General features: G+C 43.5%; 1 protein-coding gene across 1 annotated transcript in view; it reads left to right on the forward strand.

The window, feature by feature from the left end:
- TDRD7 (tudor domain containing 7) overlaps positions 1-19,706 on the forward strand; it is a 56,107-nt gene extending 36,401 nt beyond the window's left edge. Inside the window, exons 11-17 of the mRNA XM_040417283.1 lie at positions 6,097-6,231; positions 7,190-7,276; positions 8,460-8,594; positions 9,602-9,712; positions 11,091-11,572; positions 16,813-16,973; positions 19,191-19,706. Of these exons, the coding sequence (XP_040273217.1) occupies positions 6,097-6,231; positions 7,190-7,276; positions 8,460-8,594; positions 9,602-9,712; positions 11,091-11,572; positions 16,813-16,973; positions 19,191-19,411 (1,332 nt within the window). The 3' untranslated portion in view covers positions 19,412-19,706. The remainder of the gene's footprint in view (positions 1-6,096; positions 6,232-7,189; positions 7,277-8,459; positions 8,595-9,601; positions 9,713-11,090; positions 11,573-16,812; positions 16,974-19,190) is intronic.
- Positions 19,707-20,067: the final 361 nt, after the last annotated feature.

Consider the following 20,067-nt stretch of genomic DNA (forward strand, 5'->3'; position numbering starts at 1 on the left):
TATATATATATATATATATATATATATATATAAAAAAAATGTCACTAAAATTAATATAAAAAATAAAATAAATAATAAACAATAAAAATTTAAAATATAAAATGTATTCTTACACACAAAGAAATGATTAATAAATAAAGAAAAAAACCCTATATTTATCTTAAAAACAAAAGGGGGGTGGGTAACACAACATGCATATAAAACTTACTTCTGAAAATCTGGTGAAGCAAAAGGGAGAACTGGTGCATTTGAAAAGCTATTCGGATATAGAAAGAGGAGATTTAGAAAATATAATCCCCATCCCAAATTCACTATCATGAGAATGATGATATAATTAATAAACACACAGCATAAACTGAAATAAACATACTTGGCTATACAAAAGTGAATGATAGCCCCCAGACAGGAAGGTGACATCACATGAGGCAAAATAAACTGAGAAATATTCAAGAATAAAAAGAGGCTCGAACATAGTGAATAGAACTGAAAGTACTAAGACCTGACGCATGAGCAGTAATCACCCGTAGGACTCGCTCTAAGAGTGAGAGCAGGCGCAATACAATTTAAGAATACCAGAAAGATTTAGAGTGTTCTGACATGCGCAGAGATGCGATACATTAAGAATCGCATCGGGGAGATTACCGGAATGAAGTAAAACCAGGAAGTAACCCCCAGACATGCGCGGTACATACAAGTGGAAAAAACACTAAGTACCAGCGCATCCTACACGGCGCAGGTCGAAGCCCACTATTACAAAGATATGGGAGGAGCTCTAACCTGGGTACAGCCAGTACAAGCATCGCTATTGGTTTAATGCTAAGCCCACAGCCAGAGAGAAATCCTTTGGTCAATAAACCCATGACGAGAAAAGGGAGGTTTCATAAACCTGGCTCCGCCCCTAACATTCAGTCCGATGCCCAAACCCCTGAAGACGCCTGGTTGGCGAAACATGTCGGGGGGCAGTTAGTGATGTTAGCGTTTTAGCCAGCAATAGCCTGGCCGTATTTATGTCTGAGTGAGCTACAAATACATGAGTCTAGTCTGCTAAAGTGGCTGGAGCCTACACGCTGTGGGAACAACAGCGTGCATTATATAAGCAGAGAGGCACCTGAATAATAAAGGACGTATGAAACGGGCTTCTGCAGGCGCACAGAGCCACCTAGTGGACGGACCTGATAATCAGAGATCACATTGTAATAATTACCAACAGACAGGCAGGCTATGCTGATAATTTTAACTAGAGAGTTAAGATAGAGTTCCCAGTTAGCTATTTTATGGACAAGTAATAAAAGCTATATTTTAGAATTACTAACACGTGTTAATCCAGGGACACTGATGGTCCTAGTGGCCAATTGTAAATAAAAGAGTATCCTGTAGCACATAAGTGGCTTCAATTTCCTGTACCCTAGCCTTCTCCAGTTCCCAAGTCTTTGCTTTAGTCCTGCTAATAAGCTGTATAAGACAATCCCATAGTGGCATCCCACATAATTGAGCCAACCCTGCATTTTTAGTGGAAAGGTCAGTGATGGACCGCGGCGATATTATTAATGTCTACTATATTCAGCCAACTATTATCATGCGTTCACTTTGGCTTCAAAAAGTAGCAAAATGGGGCTTTTGCGACTTAATTGCACAAAAAGAATTTGTCTTTTTGCATTTTTTACACTACTTGCTCAAGTTCTGAAACATGGGTGGGGAAATGGGCGTGGTTATGAGTTTGACTCAACTTTTTTTTTTTTTTAAAAAAGGTCGCAATTTCACTCCAGTAGGGGGGGTAGAGTAGGAAAACTGGAGTAGCTCCAAACAAAAGTTTTTAGGTTTAAGAATGCAATACATTTATCAATTGATAAATTGATATTTATCATTGATAAATGTGTTATAAAGTACACCAAAACAGACTCCTAATATTCCCCTGATTATAAATTCCCACTATTGAGTTTTCACATATCCATCCCAGGGCAAGTACCCACTTCTAAATGAATCAATAAACGGGAGTGGTCTGATTGCCTTCTGGGCAAATAAGTTGCCTCACTAACTCTACTCGCCACTGTTTCAGTACAGGAAAGACTGGTGCCCACTGGAATAACAATGCACCTGCCTACTGGATGTCTTACCCTCCTCAAATCAATTAACAAAAGTTCCTGAAACAATGAACCATAGTTGTAGGCTTCATGTGCTTGCGCAGTACCCAATCTAAATGTATCCCAGTAGACCTATACATAGAGCCAATATAATAAAAAGTGAATGTGAGGAATATGGATTAATATTTACTGTCAGCCATGTCCTCACACCCACCATTTGCTAAAAGATGGCAGAGGAAATCAAGCTCTACAGGGGGGCCCTGCTTCAAAGCCGCAGCCAGATAGCAGAAAACTCCTAGCAGGCCAAATTTGGTTACATTTCACACCTCCAGTCAGACAGCACGGATTCTGCAGGAAAACCCCCAGCAGGAGGTATCAGCCCTTGCCAGGATCAATGATAACTCCCAGACATGTTGGCACCTACATTTCATAAGGAATTATGAATTGCCCGGCCATCGCAGGCGCAAATCGGATACATATTTGTGTCCCGGTGGCTACTATGAACATGCCCATGGTCTTTGTTTGAGGGTGGGATGCCAGGGAAGGGAGATATCCATATCTCCCCACAGAAAACCAATAGCGGCACCATGTTTGGACTCTAGTTGTAGCTGGAACCCAGGCGGATCCGTTGGTCCCAGAACCATTTCCCTGTGACTTTCTGGACTGGAACTATAAACCCTAAAGGGTTTTGTGGGTCATTTGCAGCCAGTCCAGCAGAAGGGGGGGTGGACCGAGAGAGGAAGGGGCCAGCTACAGGTTAAAAGGCTTGTGCCAGCAAGCGGGTGGGTCTTTTCTCTGAAAGCGAGTCACATCGTGCAATGTGTTTAAAGGGACCTGCAATCGGCTGACATCACTGCCTCCGACATGAATACCGCTAAGAACTCATCAATACCCAAAGGATTCATATATCTGGTAAACTGACTTATTGCTCTGCTTAACCCTGTTGTACCTATATCACCTGTATTTGTAACCTCATATTCTCTGTGTATATTGTGTTATATCTAGTGTGCCCTTAAGGCGACTAAATATATAATTTCATCTTGTGCTATCTTGCATCTCGATCACGAATCCCCTAGTTTTAAGCTACCGCGGGTTGGTTTCTCACCCTATATAATCCTGTTAGCGGACACGGCTTATATCAAACGAGAAGCTGGTGGCAGTTACCCGGGCTGAGACGGCGCTGTTTTCACTGCGGCAGTGAAAAGGCTCTCTCGGCTTGTTGCCTTTCTGTGCCCGCGTGGACAGGTGGTGTGTGTGTGTGTGTGTGTGTGTGTGTGTGTAAACTGTACCAAGCTGATCTTACCTGTTCCTCTGGAGGGCGTAATGTCACACTTTGGTAACCAGTGACCATATGTCATCTCGTGAGCTCAACGTAGGTGACGTCAAGCGGGCACGAGGCGTGGTATTCGTCACAGTGTACAGTCGTGGCCAAAAGTTTTGAGTGACACAAATATTAGTTTTCACAAAGTTTGCTGCTAAACTGCTTTTAGATCTTTGTTTCAGTTGTTTCTGTGATGTAGTGAAATATAATTACACGCGCTTTATACGTTTTAAAGGCTTTTATCGACAATTACATGACATTTATGCAAAGAGTCAGTTTTGGCAGTGTTGGCCCTTCTTTTTCAGGACCTCTGCAATTCGACTGGGCATGCTCTCAATCATCTTCTGGGCCAATTCCTGACTGATAGCAACCCATTCTTTCATAATCACTTCTTGGAGTTTGTCAGAATTAGTGGGTTTTTGTTTGTCCACCCGCCTCTTGAGGATTGACCACAAGTTCTCAATTGGTTTAAGATCTGGGGAGTTTCCAGGCCATGGACCCAAAATGTCAACGTTTTGGTCCCCGAGCCACTTAGTTATCACTTTTGCCTTATGGCACGGTGCTCCATCGTGCTGGAAAATGCATTGTTCTTCACCAAACTGTTGTTGGATTGTTGGAAGAAGTTGCTGTTGGAGGGTGTTTTGGTACCATTCTTTATTCATGGCTGTGTTTTTGGGCAAAATTGTGAGTGAGCCCTTTCCCTTGGATTAGAAGCAACCCCACACATGAATGGTCTCAGGATGCTTTAGTGTCGGCATGACACAGGACTGATGGTAGCGCTCACCTTTTCTTCTCTGGACAAGCCTTTTTTCCAGATGCCCCAAACAATCGGAAAGAGGCTTCATCGGAGAATATGACTTTGCCCCAGTCCTCAGCAGTCCATTCACCATACTTTCTGCAGAAGATCAATCTGTCCCTGATCTTCTTTTTTTTTTTTTTTTTTTTTTTTTTTGGAGAGAAGTGGCTTCTTTGCTGCCCTTCTTGACACCAGGCCATCTTCCAAAAGTCTTCGCCTCACTGTGCGTGCAAATGCGCTCACACCTGCCTGCTGCCATTCCTGAGCAAGCTCTGCACTGGTGGCACTCCGATCCCGCAGCTGAATCCTGTATAGGAGACGATCCTGGCGCTTGCTGGACTTTCTTGGACGCCCTGAAGCCTTCTTAACAAGAATTGAACCTCTTTCCTTGAAGTTCTTGATGATCGTATAAATTGTTGATTGAGGTGCAATCTTAGTAGCCACAATATCCTTGCCTGTGAAGCCATTTTTATGCAATGCAATGATGGCTGCACGCGTTTCTTTGCAGGTCACCATGGTTAACAATGGAAGAACAATGATTTCAAGCATCACCCTCCTTTTAACATGTCAAGTCTGCCATTTTAACCCAATCAGCCTGACATAATGATCTCCAGCCTTGTGCTCGTCAACATTCTCACCTGAGTTAACAAGACGATTACTGAAATGATCTCAGCAGGTCCTTTTAATGACCGCAGTGAAATGCAGTGGAAATTTTGTTTTTTTTATTAAGTTAATTTTCATGGCAAAGAAGCACTATGCAATTCATCTGATCACTCTTCATAACATTCTGGAGTATATGCAAATTGCTATTATAAAAACTTAAGCAGCAACTTTTCCAATATTTATGTAATTCTCTAAACTTTTGGCCACGACTGTACTCTGCCAATTTTTCATGTATTTCATCACCTTACATAGAACCTTATACTCAAGTGGAGGTGGCATATACAGTATATCCCCACTATAATGTATGGCATGGAATATATATTTGTGCAATGTGTATACATATGTATCTGCCCTCCCCGCCTACCTCTTTTTTGTGAATACATACAGGTGAGAGGGAGCATTACATGGGTCAGTGAACACCCCTGGAATAACTAGTATGCCAGCCATCCAAGCTCTATGGGGGAGATCTATCAAAACTGGCGTAAAAGAAAACTGGCTTAGTTGCTCATAGCAACCAATCGGATTCCACCTTTCATTTTCCAAAGCAGCTCTGAAAAATGAAAGGTGGAATCCGATTGGTTGCTGTGGGCAACTAAGCCAGTTTTCCTTTACACCAGTTTTGATATCCCCCTATGTGCGCAATGAGAGGTGTGTCTCCAGGAGGTAAAGCGCTCCTGCAAAATTCAGCTTGATATAATAAAAATAGCAGTTTCACCGGATTGCCCAGGTCTCCCACCCTCCAAGACAAAAACGTCTGATACCTAGCCGTCATGCTGCAAAAAAGAACAGGAATAGAAGGCATTATATACTTCCACATGTAGCAGGAGCCCCCCATAGCAAGTAAGAGTAATCCAGTACATATGCATGTATCAGTAGAACATTATGTAGCAGTACTCCGCCACCCACAAACCCGTAAACTCAAGTCTTTAACGCATGTATACATATATTTCCCCTCGGGTCTCAGCCACATTTCACATTTTGTATGGATGTCAGATTTACAGGACAAGAAGCATTTTTAGAAAATCAAGGTGTTGGATTTACAGCATGGTTTCTTTTTTTCTTGTACGAATAAGTGGATCATGAGTGTCTAAGTAGTGGCCATTAGCCAAGTAATGCCTTGCTGCAGGATTTATTTAAAGAATAATTCTTTTTCAGAATTTGAAACCTGATAAAAATGTGTTTTATACCTGGACATTAGCTGTGAAAATCCACCATTTTCTCTTCTTTATTTCCAGGTGAATGCTTCCTACACAAATGTGAATGTGACCAACGTTTGTTCTGATGGGACGTTGTTTTGTCAGGTCCCGTCAAAAGGTCTGACGAAACTTAGCGAGACACTGCATAAAGTTGAAGCTGAATTTAGTTCAAAGGTATGCCTAGAAATGTGCACTGCTGAGTCACAAATACAGAGGTTGGGTCTCAGCAGCCAAACCATGAGAAAGCCAGAAGTTTTGTCACTTCAGCAAATAGCATTTATCGTGTAGAGAAAGTTAATACAAGCCACTTACTAATGTATTGTGATTGTCCTTATTGTCTCCTTTGCTGGCTGGATTCATTTTTCCATGGTTACGACCACTCTGCAATCCATCAGTGGTGGCCATGCCGGCACATTATAGGAAAATGTGCCGGTCTGTTTGGCGGGAGCGCACATAAGCTGGTGCTTTTTCCTATAGCAGGGCTTAGCAACCTCCGGCACCCCAGCTGTTCAGAAACTACAACTCCAAGAATGCTTCAATTGCAATTGCATGCAGGGAGTTGTAGTTTCACAGCAGCTGAAGTGCTGAAGTTTACTGATCCCTGTCTTATACTGTGCAAGCACAACCATCACTGATGGATTGCAGGTCTGTAACCATGGAAACGAGCAGTGTATAATGTGATGGAAAAATGAGTCTAGCCAGTAAAGGAGGCAATATGGAGAATAACAATACATTAGTAAGTGCCTGGTATTACATTTCTCTACATGATACATGCCATTTGTTGCAGGGAGACAACCTTTTTAATGGTTTACCTCATCATTATACTAAGTAGATATTGAATTATAAACCTATATTGATACTAGGCTTTTTAAGGGACACCATAGCGACTTTTTATATTATTATTTTTTTTTTATACATTTTATAATATATTAATAATATTAATTATAATTATTATTTTTTTGGGAAACTCGCAAATATGACCTATACCCACTGCACATGCAATGTTATTTCTCCAATGGAATCTGAAGGAATTTACAACAGAATTACAGCATCTGCTAGGTGTTTATGCCATTTGTTCTGTGCATTGAATATGGATAAGTTAGCAACTCCTTACCTCCTTCTCTTTTTCTAGACTGTTACTTCTGATTTATTTGTATCCCTTCCATTCTGTGGGAAAATATGTTTGTTCTACAGCAAGGGGAAATGGGCACGTGTGGAGGTAAGGTCTTTTAGTAGTTATTCTGTATGTTCCATGTATCATATGGTATGTCATAGATTATAATGGAGTGTAGGATGTAGTGAGGAAGTATTGGGAAAATGTAAAGAATATAAGAATTATGCGAGTTAGGGCTAGGCAATTTTTGCCCCACAAAAATACAGTAATCTCAATTTTCAATGTAAGAACAATTATCAATTTTTCTCAATTTATTATTATTATTTTTTTTTTTTTTTCGTTTTTATTATTTTTTTTTCTGGGGCTAACTACTTTTCTGTCATTGTAGTTTTTAGGGACCCCATTTTTGCCTACATATAACTTTTTTTTATTTTAGTTTTATTTTCCTTTTTTTGTTGAGCTTAGTATGAATGTAGGGTTGTCAGGTGTATAAGTTCCCTACATCACAAGCTTATTATGAATGGTGAGCACATAGGTGCATTCAGTCACCCACCAGCAGAATGAAGGCTCTGATGCAGTGTAACAGTAACATGCTTGGAGCTCCAGATCTTCATCTCTTCCTTCCTGTTTATTGTGCGGGATAGATGAGGTATCAGTGCCACATGGAGGTGCTCCTCAGTGGGGATGGGATTCTTAGCCATGTACAGGAATGCACAGCACACTGCATTACTGTATGGACAGGGCTGTGTCAGGCAGAGGTTACCCCGTGTAACCTAGATGTCAAGGTCACTATTGACCGCAGCATCTAGAAAGTTAAGTGGCTGGCATCAGAGTTATTTCTGATGCCGGCTGTCACAACAGGAGCCTGACCACAGTTAGTGCTGGGCTTGCACAGTAATCCAGAGCACTGTATCAGCGCAGCATGTGCTGTTTTTTTCAGGAGTAATGGCATGGGTGGCAAAGACCTGCACATACTGCGCTGATGCAGCGTTCCATAAAGGGGGAGGGGGGATCTAAATATTTTTAAAATCAGTATTGTCAGGTTGTAAAATGGCAAATTAATCAAATGAATTTGATTAATCGCCGAGCCCTAATGTGAGTCTAGTGTGAAAACTAGACAGTATAGAATGGGGAGCTAGTTGTAACAAATAGGGATGTGGGAGTGTATTCATAAGCACAGAAACTAGAATTTATCTATTCTATGTTGAATTTTTCAGTTTTAGGTAGGTGATGGAAAGTATTGGGTTAATGAAGAATTAGTGATAATTCAATTAATTTTTATATGTAGATAACAAGTGTCCACAGCAGTCGAGCTCTAGATGTTCAGTTTCTAGATTCTGGAACAATTGCTTCGGTGAAGGTGTCCGAACTGCGAGAAATTCCATCTTCCTTTCTACGAGAGATAATCTCCATACCACCTCAGGTACCTACCTTAATGATGGTGTCGAAGCAGTAATAGAAATACTGTTACTTGATCTATTTGCAAACATGTACAAATCTGTATGGAGAGGCGAACATTACTATGTAATTACAAGGCATAGATAACTGTAGGCCAATACATTTTAGTTTAAATTCAGTATTAAAAATCCTCTAATGGGATTAATGTAAAAAATCACAAACACATAGATTTTTTAAAAATAAACTTTATGAATGGGTTTGGGCAATATTCCATGGTATTTTTCAAAATGCCATACACAGTCATGTATGTTGTCCTAACAAAGGCTCCTTAAACATCCCCTGCGTCCATGGGCTGTAATATGGCAATGCTTTTTTCTCTGGCTGTTCCTGGATACCTGAAATTCTGCACTGAATTGCAAGTGGACGCATCGGTCACACGCACAGATACAGAAATCAGAATCCACTGTATCTGCGCATGCATCACATTTGCTGTTCAGCGCCAGAACTCCTAGGAGCTTTAGTAGATTACTGGAGTAATGTCCATCAATTTTGGGCTGTGGCGTTCCCACCCACTGCACCCACAACCTATCCACTTTCTGTAAGTGGCAAGGGTGTCGGAAAAAGCTATAAAAAAAAAAGCTAACATTTTGCCCCAAAACGCAAAAATGTTGTTGCTTTCTCCAAAAAAAAAACAAAAAAAACACAGCACTATACCCATCCATGGACTATAGTATTGCAGCTTGTCTCCTTTTGAAGTGAATTGGTATGAACTGCAATACCATACATGACCTATGCAAAGGTGTGGCACTGTTATTGGAAGAAAGTAGCCATATATTTCTAACCCTGGAGAACCCCTGTAAACATGAGCTGAAGTATTTCTTCCTGTGCAAAGAACTCTGGCAGGGAGCGTATGATCTCCATATTAAATTAAAATGGTGTTTTCTCGTCCAGCAATACAGAAGATACATTTTCTTATGTAAAGTATCAGACTTGTTTTAACCTTGTTTTGAATGGCTATTTTTTGGCCTTTAGGCCACAAGATGCTGTCTTGCTGATCTTCCTCTTAACATTGGTATGTGGACACCAGATGCAGTTTTGTGGCTCCGAAACACTGTTTTAAATTGTTCCGAATGTAGCATCAAGGTAACTTTTATTATTATTATTATTATTATTATTATTATTATTATTCAAAACACTTTTGTAGTCTCTTTTCCGAATGTTCAGAGTCCTTTTCTGCTTGCATGTAGACAAGCATTCTGTGTCTTACTTTTAGCTTATTCACAAATGGGCATAGCCAGAACATGCCATGACAGATATACCAAGACTGGTGTTACATACCTGGTCTTGGTATAAAGTTCAATGCTATGAACTGTGGAAAATTTCTTAAGGCACAGGCCTCTTATTAAAGAGGACCTTTCATCAGGCTAGCTCTAGTCTAATTATTATCCTACCTTGTAGGGCGGCCCCCACTGATGCCATAGCACTTTTTTTTTTTTCCTAAAGAACCCCCCCGTTCGTCCGCTGTTAGCCCCGTATATTATAATAAGGCGACTCGGTTATACTAGGCGGACTTGTATTCTCCCTGGGATTGGTTATCTTCTCCCTGGCTGTGAGTGCATCCAATCAGAGCGCCCTGCTCTTAGCCAGGGAGAATGAGTTCTTGTGAGAACAGAGAGGAGGATGAGGCAGCTCTTTGGTCCTCCTCTGTAATTAGGACAGGTTTTGTGTGTACTGGTAGGACGGCGGCCATTTTATTTCTCCTAATGATTGCTCCCTAGACAAAACAAGCCATTCTTGGTAATGAAAGGTATTTGTGAATATATTTATTATGAAATAATATTTAAGTATTTTAATTTTTTTAATTCCCGGAGAACCCCTTTAATCTGTCCCAATGTCCTTACTGATATGCACTATTGTTGCAAGAAGCATAAATACCATACATTTTCACTGTTGGTTACAAATATGAAGTAGTGTGAGTTTGTTCTTTTGGCACTAGGACTGCATTGTATTTTTTAAAGCGACAGGTTGTCAGTAAGGTGGAGCTGGGGAGACCGTTTTGACAGAAGTGATTTCCTCACTGACATTTCTCTGGTAGCATAAATCTGTAGTTTTTGTCCTTTTTTTGATATTGCACTGAAATCAGGAGACAAATTTCTAAGATAAATGGAGGTAATTTAGTAACATTTTGGCATGAACGATAACCAATAGTGAGGCCCCAGTAAGAAAAAGGTATAGAAGCGATGCTTTAAAGGATATATCTTAGTAGTTGATCCCACTGCTGTCTGGTATATAGCTAATCTTTGTTCCCGTTTTGGCATGCTAACCTGCAGTGGAAAGAACAAATCTGGTGAATGACCTCATTTTTGCTAGATTTATAAATGTTTTTGAGGTGTTTCAGAAACCTTTCTAGACAGACAAATGGAACAAAACTAAAAGGAAGCCATTTGTTTTTGCTAGATGCTGCACTAAATATATTATATTATGTTTTAATGTAGTCCTGTTCACTATTGCGTCTTTACAGGTAGTGAAAATAGACGAAGCAAAAAGCATGGTGTACGTTTATCTCTTCACATCGAGGCTTTCTCTTGATGCTGAACGCAGCATTAATCGGCAGATCACCAATGAAGAGTTGTGGAAGCAGCAGAAGACCGTATTGCCCAGTACTGTATCAACTTTGGCAAAAGGTGGAGCAGATGCTGGAACACAAGCTGTGGTGTCCCGGAAAGATCAAAGCAGCATAACAAAGAAACCTGCCGTAGAGCAAGTCACCACCGGCACTACCTTAAGTTTGCCTCCACCTCTACCTCTGCCTAAGTCTGGTGAGCACATTGACATCTTTGTGTCCGTGGCTTGCCATCCTGGCCATTTCGTCTTCCAGCCTTGGAAGGAGCTGCACAAGTTGGAAGTACTTATGGAGGAAATGCTATTACACTACAGCACTACTGAAGAGAAGCGGATAGACATGGAGAAAAATAAATTGTATGCTGCAAAGGTGGATAACAAGTAAGTCTTTGTGAATGCATATGTCATTTATCTAAACAATACATCTTAAAGCATCGAGATAATGGCTTGGGGAGTAAGTTAAGGGAGCTCCTCTCTTCTGGATCGCTTGACAATAAGCTGATCACAGTTTGTCCCCTGCAGTCCCCATTTATCAGCTGTAATGTGTGGAGAAACTTGACAGTAAGGCCTCATGCACACGACAGAATTTTTTCATGGTCCGCAAAACGGGGTTCCGTTGTTCCGTGATCCGTTTTTGTTTCCGTGTGTCTTCCTTGATTTTTGGAGGATCACCAGACATGAAGGAAAGTGAAAAAAAAAAGTCAAGTTTGCCTTGCAAATGATAGGAAAAAAAACGGACGCGGACGTGGATGACAATCTTATGTGCCTCCATGTTTTTTCACGGACCCATCGACTTGATTGGGTCCGCAAACCGTTGTCCGTGAAAAAAATAGGACAGGTCATATTTTTTTGACGGACTGGAAACACTGATCACCGACGCAGATGACAAACGGTGCATTATCCGAGTTTTCAACGGACCCATTGAAAGTCAATGGGTCCGCAGAAAATCACGGAAAACGGAACAACGGACACGGAACACAACAACGGTCGTGTGCATGAGGCCTAAGTGTTCATTTTCCCTGTAGTGTCACCATAGTGGAAATTAAGTATTACACAATTTCCTTAAATATATAAATTGTGTAATAATTAAAGGGGTTATCCCATGACTAAGAGCTACAATTTAGGCTACTTTCACACTAGCGTTCTGCTGTCCGCTCGTGAGCTCCGTTTGAAGGGGCTCACGAGCGGAGCAGAACGCTTCCGTCCAGCCCTGATGCAGTCTGAATGGATGCGGATCCGCTCAGACTGCATCAGTCTGGCGGCGTTCAGCCTCCGCTCCGCTCGCCTCCGCACGGCCAGGCGGACAGCTGAACGCTGCTTGCAGCGTTCGGGTGTCCGCCTGGCCGTGCGGAGGCGTGCGGATCCGTCCAGACTTACAATGTAAGTCAATGGGAACGGATCCGCTTGAAGATGACACCATATGGCTCAATCTTCAAGCGGATCGGTCCCCCATTGACTTTACATTGAAAGTCTGAACGGATCCGCTCAGGCTACTTTCGCACTTAGAAATTTTTCTAAGTTATTAATGCAGACGGATCCGTACTGAACGGAGCCTCCGTCTGCATTAATATGATCGGATCCGTTCAGAACGGATCCGATCAAGCGCTAGTGTGAAAGTAGCCTTAACTTTATTTTTCTGTCGATTTGTACCTGTGTTTTTGTTGTTTTTTTCTTCTTCTTTTGTTGGACAAACTGTACTTTTTAATGGTGCCACTTACTGAATAACATTTTATTAACTCTTTCTGAGAGGATTATGTGGAAAAAAAAAAACTGCAATACTGCCACTGAGTTTTTATGTTGTCCATTTTGTGGCGTTTATTTTTCGGCATAAATAACATGATTACGTTATTCTCCGAGTCAGTACTATTACAGCCATACCAAATAAATATAGGTGTTTTTGGTTTATTTATATATTTTTTTATTTTTTACATTTTACTATTTTTGCACAATAAAAACCCTTCTTTCAAAAAGATTATTTTTTTTTTTTTTGCATTGCTACATCCCACTTTATTTTTCTTTCTACAACTTGTAGTTTTCATTGGTAGATTTTGGGGTACATAACACTTTTTTTGATCCCTTTTTACTTCTTGTTTTTTGTGGTGTCTAAGCAAAAAGCTGCAATTCTGTCTTTTACCGTATAAGACGAGTTTTTTGGCACATATTTTTGTGCTCAAAAAGCCCCCTCGTCTTATACTCGAGTCTAGGTCTGTATTATGGCAACTTACATTGCCATAATACAGACCATGACATGTTGGGGGCCGGAGAAGCTGTTACTTACCTATTACAGCTGCTTCGGTCAGCTCCCAGCACGTCCGCGCGGCACCTCTGTAGGAGCGATTTGGCCGACCCGAAAATGCCGCGATTATATATGAAGGGGCCCCGCTCACATAACTGGCTTTGTGTGTCAAGTATTTTACTAGTGTGTGAAACAATCTCTCTCCTATTGATAACCGGTCCAGCCTCTGTCCTCACTTTCACGATGAATGTACTGGTCGGCGCGTGACTGACGTCACTTAGTAACACTCCTGCTTCCTGAAGTGGGAGGAGCGTTACTAAGTGACGTCAGGCACGCGCCGGCCAGCTCGCTCCCGCTCGCTGTAGTGCATTCATAGTGACAGTGAGTACAGAGGCGGCCATGTTATCAATAGGAGAGAGCTTGTTTTACACACTAGTAAAATACTTTACACACAAAGCCAGTTATGTGCGCAGTTTAGGACACATGAGGGGACACACAGGGCCATGAGGGGGACCAGCATAAGATGCTATATGTACCCTGGTCTTATACTCGAGTCAATAATTTTTCCCATTTTTTGGGGGTAAAATTAGGGGCCTCGGCTTATATTCGGGTCGGCTTATACTCGAGTATATACGGTATATATTTTTTCTGGTGTTCATTGTACGGGATAATTACCGTATTTTTCGCCCTATAAGACGCACCTAGGTTTTTGGGGAGGAAAATAAGAAAAAAAATATTTTGCTGTGTGTTTGGTGGGTTTGGAACTAATGGTGGTCTGTGGATGGCACTATTACTGGAGATCTGTGGATGACTGACACTGTTATGGGGGGGGATCTATGGATGACTGACACTGTTATGGGGGGGATCTGTGGATGACTGACACTGTTATGGGGGGGATCTGTGGATGACTGACACTGTTATGGGGGGGGATCTGCGGATGGCACTGTTACAGGGGGATCTGTGGGTGGCACTGTTACAAGGGGGGGGATCTGTGGGTGGCACTGTTACAAGGGGGGGATCTGTGGGTGGCACTGTTACAAGGGGGGGATCTGTGGGTGGCACTGTTACAGGGGGGATCTGTGGGTGGCACTGTTACAAGGGGGGGATCTGTGGGTGGCACTGTTACAAGGGGGGGATCTGTGGGTGGCACTGTTACGGGGGGGGGGGGATCTGTGGGTGGCACTGTTACAGGGGGGGATCTGTGGGTGGCACTGTTACAAGGGGGGGATCTGTGGGTGGCACTGTTACAAGGGGGGGATCTGTGGGTGGCACTGTTACAGGGGGGGATCTGTGGGTGGCACTGTTACAGGGGGGGATCTGTGGGTGGCACTGTTACAGGGGGGGGGATCTGTGGGTGGCACTGTTACAGGGGGGGGGATCTGTGGGTGGCACTGTTACAGGGGGGGGGATCTGTGGGTGGCACTGTTACAGGGGGGGGGGATCTGTGGGTGGCACTGTTACAGGGGGGGGGATCTGTGGGTGGCACTGTTACAGGGGGGGGGATCTGTGGGTGGCACTGTTACAGGGGGGGATCTGTGGGTGGCACTGTTACAGGGGGGGGGGATCTGTGGGTGGCACTGTTACAGGGGGGGGGGGATCTGTGGGTGGCACTGTTACAGGGGGGGGATCTGTGGGTGGCACTGTTACATATGTGCCATCCACAGACCCCCCCCCAGCCCATAACAGTGCCATCCACAGACCCCCCCCAGCCCATAACAGTGCCATCCACAGACCCCCCCCCCCCAGCCCATAACAGTGCCATCCACAGACCCCCCCCCCCCAGCCCATAACAGTGCCATCCACAGACCCCCCCCCCCCAGCCCATAACAGTGCCATCCACAGACCCCCCCCCAGCCCATAACAGTGCCATCCACAGACCCCCCCCCAGCCCATAACAGTGCCATCCACAGACCCCCCCCCAGCCCATAACAGTGCCATCCACAGACCCCCCTCCAGCCCATAACAGTGCCATCCACAGACCCCCCTCCAGCCCATAACAGTGCCATCCACAGACCCCCCCAGCCCATAACAGTGCCATCCACAGACCCCCCTCCAGCCCATAACAGTGCCATCCACAGATGTCCCCCATAAAAATGTCATCCACAGACCCCCCCCCCCAGCCCATAACAGTGCCATCCACAGACCCCCCCCAGCCCATAACAGTGCCATCCACAGACCCCCCCAGCCCATAACAGTGCCATCCACAGACCCCCCTCCAGCCCATAACAGTGCCATCCACAGATGTCCCCCATAAAAATGTCATCCACAGATCCCCCCCCCCCTTCCCCCCGCTCCGGTAAACTAATATAAGATGTCTTATTCAATTAATAGTTATTAAACATGCCCCCTCACTCCTAATAGTACCTTACATCCTAACAGCTTCTGTACAATGCCGGCAGGCAGGCCGGGCGGCCGGCGCGTACCTCACTGACATCTCTTGCCCGTGCCGCCTGCTTCATTCATAAAGTAGGCGGCGCAGGCACGTGACATCAACTCCCGCCGGCTCCCGGTCCCTCCCCAAGTCCCCGGGGCTCGTATATCGCACCTTGCGATGTAAAACTGCAAGCATTTGCCCCATAAGATGCAGGGGCATTTCCCCTCCCCCCCCATTTTGGGGGGAGAAAAAGTGCGTCTTATGGGGCGAAAAATACGGTAACATGCTTGCATAGTGTGGGTCGTTATAAACGTGGCAATGCCAAACATAGGGGAGATTTTATTTTTGCAATTTTTTTCCATAAATAAGCGTTTTATTGGAATTCTTTTAATTTCATGTCTTTTTTTTTTTTTAAACCCTTTAATAGTCCCACAAGGGGGCTATAACAGGTGATATTTTGATCACTTCTAAAATACAAACACTATTCCTATAGTGCATTGTATTTTAATGTTAGTGCGTGCTGAGGAACACTCAAGGCAGGCTTGGGGCCTATACTAGGCCCCTTAGTGACTGCTGTAAAAAGGTGTATTGGTGGTCTCTGAAGGGTTAATGGCAAAATGAAAATGAGACCTAATATAGTGTGTGACTGTGCCTTTGTAACTAAACTAGAACCAGTGATGTGAATAAAGCATTTGGGGTAAAATATAACCCCTTACTATTAGCTTTTCCAAACTCTCACTACAACTCACTCCTCGCCCTCTCTCCTTTCCATAGACTTCTATGTATCGGTAATGTGATGGTTCACTGAGCAGTCTGTTTTACGGTTGACAGATTTGCAAAGCATTCAGGAGTGGATGTTAGTTTAGGAATGGGCGGGTCGAGAAAAAAACCTAATAAGAACAGAAGCATTTTTCTCTCATAACATACATTACAAAGTTTCTTATATTCACCTATGCTATTGATTTATGCAAAGTTGTGTGAGAAGTTAGTGACATTATATTCTGTTTTTAGGTGGTACAGGGTTCTTTTGACAGGAATCCTAACAAATGGTCTTGTGTCTGTGTATCAGCTTGATTACGGTCGCCATGAGCTTGTTAATTCCCGGCAAGTTCAGCCTCTGACTGATAAATTCAGACAGTTACCGTTTCAGGCTGTAACAAGTCAGCTAGCAGGTACGTAGCTTTTGTCATGTAATCTTTATTAAAAGGGTTGTGCAAGCATGGGGATATATTTGGCAAAGCCCCCTGCCGCCACTTGGCCAGACCTGTGAAGGGAAGCTTACTTACCTGCTTCCCGCTCCTTCTACTTCTGGCCTGTGATGCTTTGCTGTGCTACCTTGCTGAAAACATCAGGTTTGACGCCGGTTGCAGCCAATCACTGGCTGTGGGATTGATAGACTCCCCTTATGTCATGACAAATGGTCACGTGACGCAAGGAGATCCGGTCACCGCTACGGTCAGTGATTGGCTGCAGGCGGCATCACACTGAATGTTTTTAGCAAGGGATCACAGCGGGGCTTCGCAGGCCGGAAGGCGGAGTAGTGGGGAGCCAGCTGCAGAAATGTTTTTTAAAGAAGACCTTTCACTAGAATAAAAAGAAAATCTAAACTAAGCATACAGACATGTAGAGCAGCGCCCAGGGATCTCCCTGCACTTACTATTATCCCTGGGCGCCGCTTTGTTCTCCCGGTATAGGCTCCGGTATCTTCATATTTTCGGCTCAACTGGGTGGAGCCTGCCGGCGTCTCCTTCTCCCAGGCTGTAGCGCTGGCCAATCGCAACGCTCAGCTCATAGCCTGAGAGAAAAAAAAAAAACTCTCAGGCTATGAGCTGAGCGCTGTGATTGGCCTGAGAGAAGGAGACGCCGGCAGGCTCCACCCAGTTGAGCCGAACATATGAAGCTACCGGAGCCTATACCGGGAGAACGGAGCGGCGCCCAGGGATAATAGTAAGTGCAGGGAGATCCCTGGGCGCCGCCCTCCATGTCTGTATGCTTAGTTTAGATTTTTTATTGTAGTGAAAGGTCCTCTTTAAAGTTGTACAGTAGTACCCCAAAGTAGCGACATTAAAAATACAACTTGTCCCTCATAAAACAAGCCCTCATACAGCTGTCGGTGGAATTTTTTTCTTACTTGAATATAGATGTCAAACAAATAAAATGCTGAGCCTTAAAGGCAAGTCTGTCACCTACTTAACACATATTAAACTGTCATCACTGCCCTGTAGGTGATGTAAGCAGTTAACGGATCGTACCTTTCTTCCTGTTTTCTGTGTTTCTGATGTTGAATAACCAAAGTTTGATGATATATGCTAATGACTTGCAAGTGCCCATGCCCTCCGGAGACTTCTGTGATTTCTCCTCCCATATTGCACTGTAACACAACCCATTGTCATTACATCACTGACTTTGCTCACTTGACTGCTGGGCCGGCATGTGCCATACACTGCCCACTGCATGGGATTTCAGGGAGCAGAGTCCATGATGTAAGAATACCGGGCTGTCTTACAGTGAAACATGGGAGGAGAGATCAACAGCAATCTTTGGAGGTCATGGGCACTGGTATCAATAGGGAAAGCCCATTGCATGTCATCAGATACACAGAAAGCAAGGTACAATCTGTTTACTGTTTGCATCACCTTTAAGGCAATGATGACAGTTTAATGAGTAACATAGATGACAGATTCCCTATAATTACCAAACTAGGTTATGTCTTTAAGGGCTTAAAGGGGTTGTCTCCTCATGGACATTGGGGGCATATTGCTAGCATATGCCCCCATTGTCTTATAGGTGCAGGTCCCACCGCAAGGTCCGGCCACCACCAAGCCGGCTCCCTATAGAAGTGAATGGGAGTGTACCGCGCATGCGCACCCGCCCTCCGAGCACTGGCTCGGCTATTTCTGTCTGCCCCATAGAAATGAATGGGAGCTGGGGCTTGCGCATGCGCGGTATGCTCCCATTCACCTCTATGGGGAGCCGGCTTGGTGGTGGCCGGACTGGAGGCCTCCAGCCACCACCTTGCTGTGGGACCCGCACCTATAAGACAATGGGGGCATATCCTAGTGATATGCCCCCATTGTCCATGATGAGACAACCCCTTTTAATTTGAGAAATTTGTGACAATAGTAGACAAGTAAGGACATTCTTGACAGCAGTAAAGGGTTCCTATATGCTCTGCCTTTCCTTTTAGTACAATGGTCTCCAACCGGTGGCTCTCCAGCTGTTGCAAAACTACAACTCCCATCATGCCCTGAAAGCCTGTGGCTATCAGCATGATGGGAGTTGTAGTTTTGCAACAGCTGGAGAGCCACAGGTTGAAGACCATTGCTTTATTTAGTAGGCAGTGAAATACCGAAGGATATTGTTGTAAGTGTATTGAATTCTCTTCCTAGGTGTCAAGTGTGAGCAGTGGTCTGAGGAGGCTGCCATTGTGTTCAGAAACCATGTGGAAAAGAAGCCTCTCGTGGCGCTTGTACAAGAGATTCATGAAAGCGCTAACCCCTGGAATCGGAAGGTTGTGGCTTACATTGTGGACACCTCTTTACCAGACACTGATATCTGGATTCATGACCTCATGTCAGAGTACCTTGTTGAGCTTTCCAAATCTGACTGATGTCTTCTCTCCATAGTCCGCCGCAGGTCAAGCAGCAATAACTAACATGCATATAGAAATCTTTTAAGACGTTCACATGTTCACTACACTGTTCGGATGTGATGAACGTTACAGAGTTTGAATAAATTAAGTTTGTTTCCTGTGAAATATACTTAACAGAGTCATTTTGTTTACATTGTTTAAAAGGATTTGATTTTGTCTGAAAATTTGCAAATTGTTTCATAATGTAGCTGTGTAAAGTTTGAATATAATGCAAATTGTAACATTTATTTAACAATAAAAGGCAAGGAAGTGCTTTAAACTGTGCGGCCTGGATGTTTGGTTCGATTACAATATCAGTAAGTGTATCCTTATTTATCTAGTATCATCTGTTCCGTACAAGAACCTCTAGATGTAAGCACAACCTGGATCCACCGGACCGGATTATTATGTATTGCATTATTCCCAAAATAGTCTTACTTTAGAAAAAAAAGATGGTCTCCTGGTTGAGGGCACCAAAGGAGTAGAGTCACTGATAAAATCATATTCGATTACAGCTGAATTAAGAACTGAAAGGCAGGCATGCTTGGTACTTGAAAAGGGGGGAGCATGTTCAGATATGGGTGTAACAGTTATGTTGTTTTATGAGTTAATTTTACATTTATCTGACATCCTAT

Source organism: Bufo bufo, chromosome 2 (genome assembly GCF_905171765.1).
Source record: "Bufo bufo chromosome 2, aBufBuf1.1, whole genome shotgun sequence".
NCBI lineage: Eukaryota > Metazoa > Chordata > Amphibia > Anura > Bufonidae > Bufo > Bufo bufo.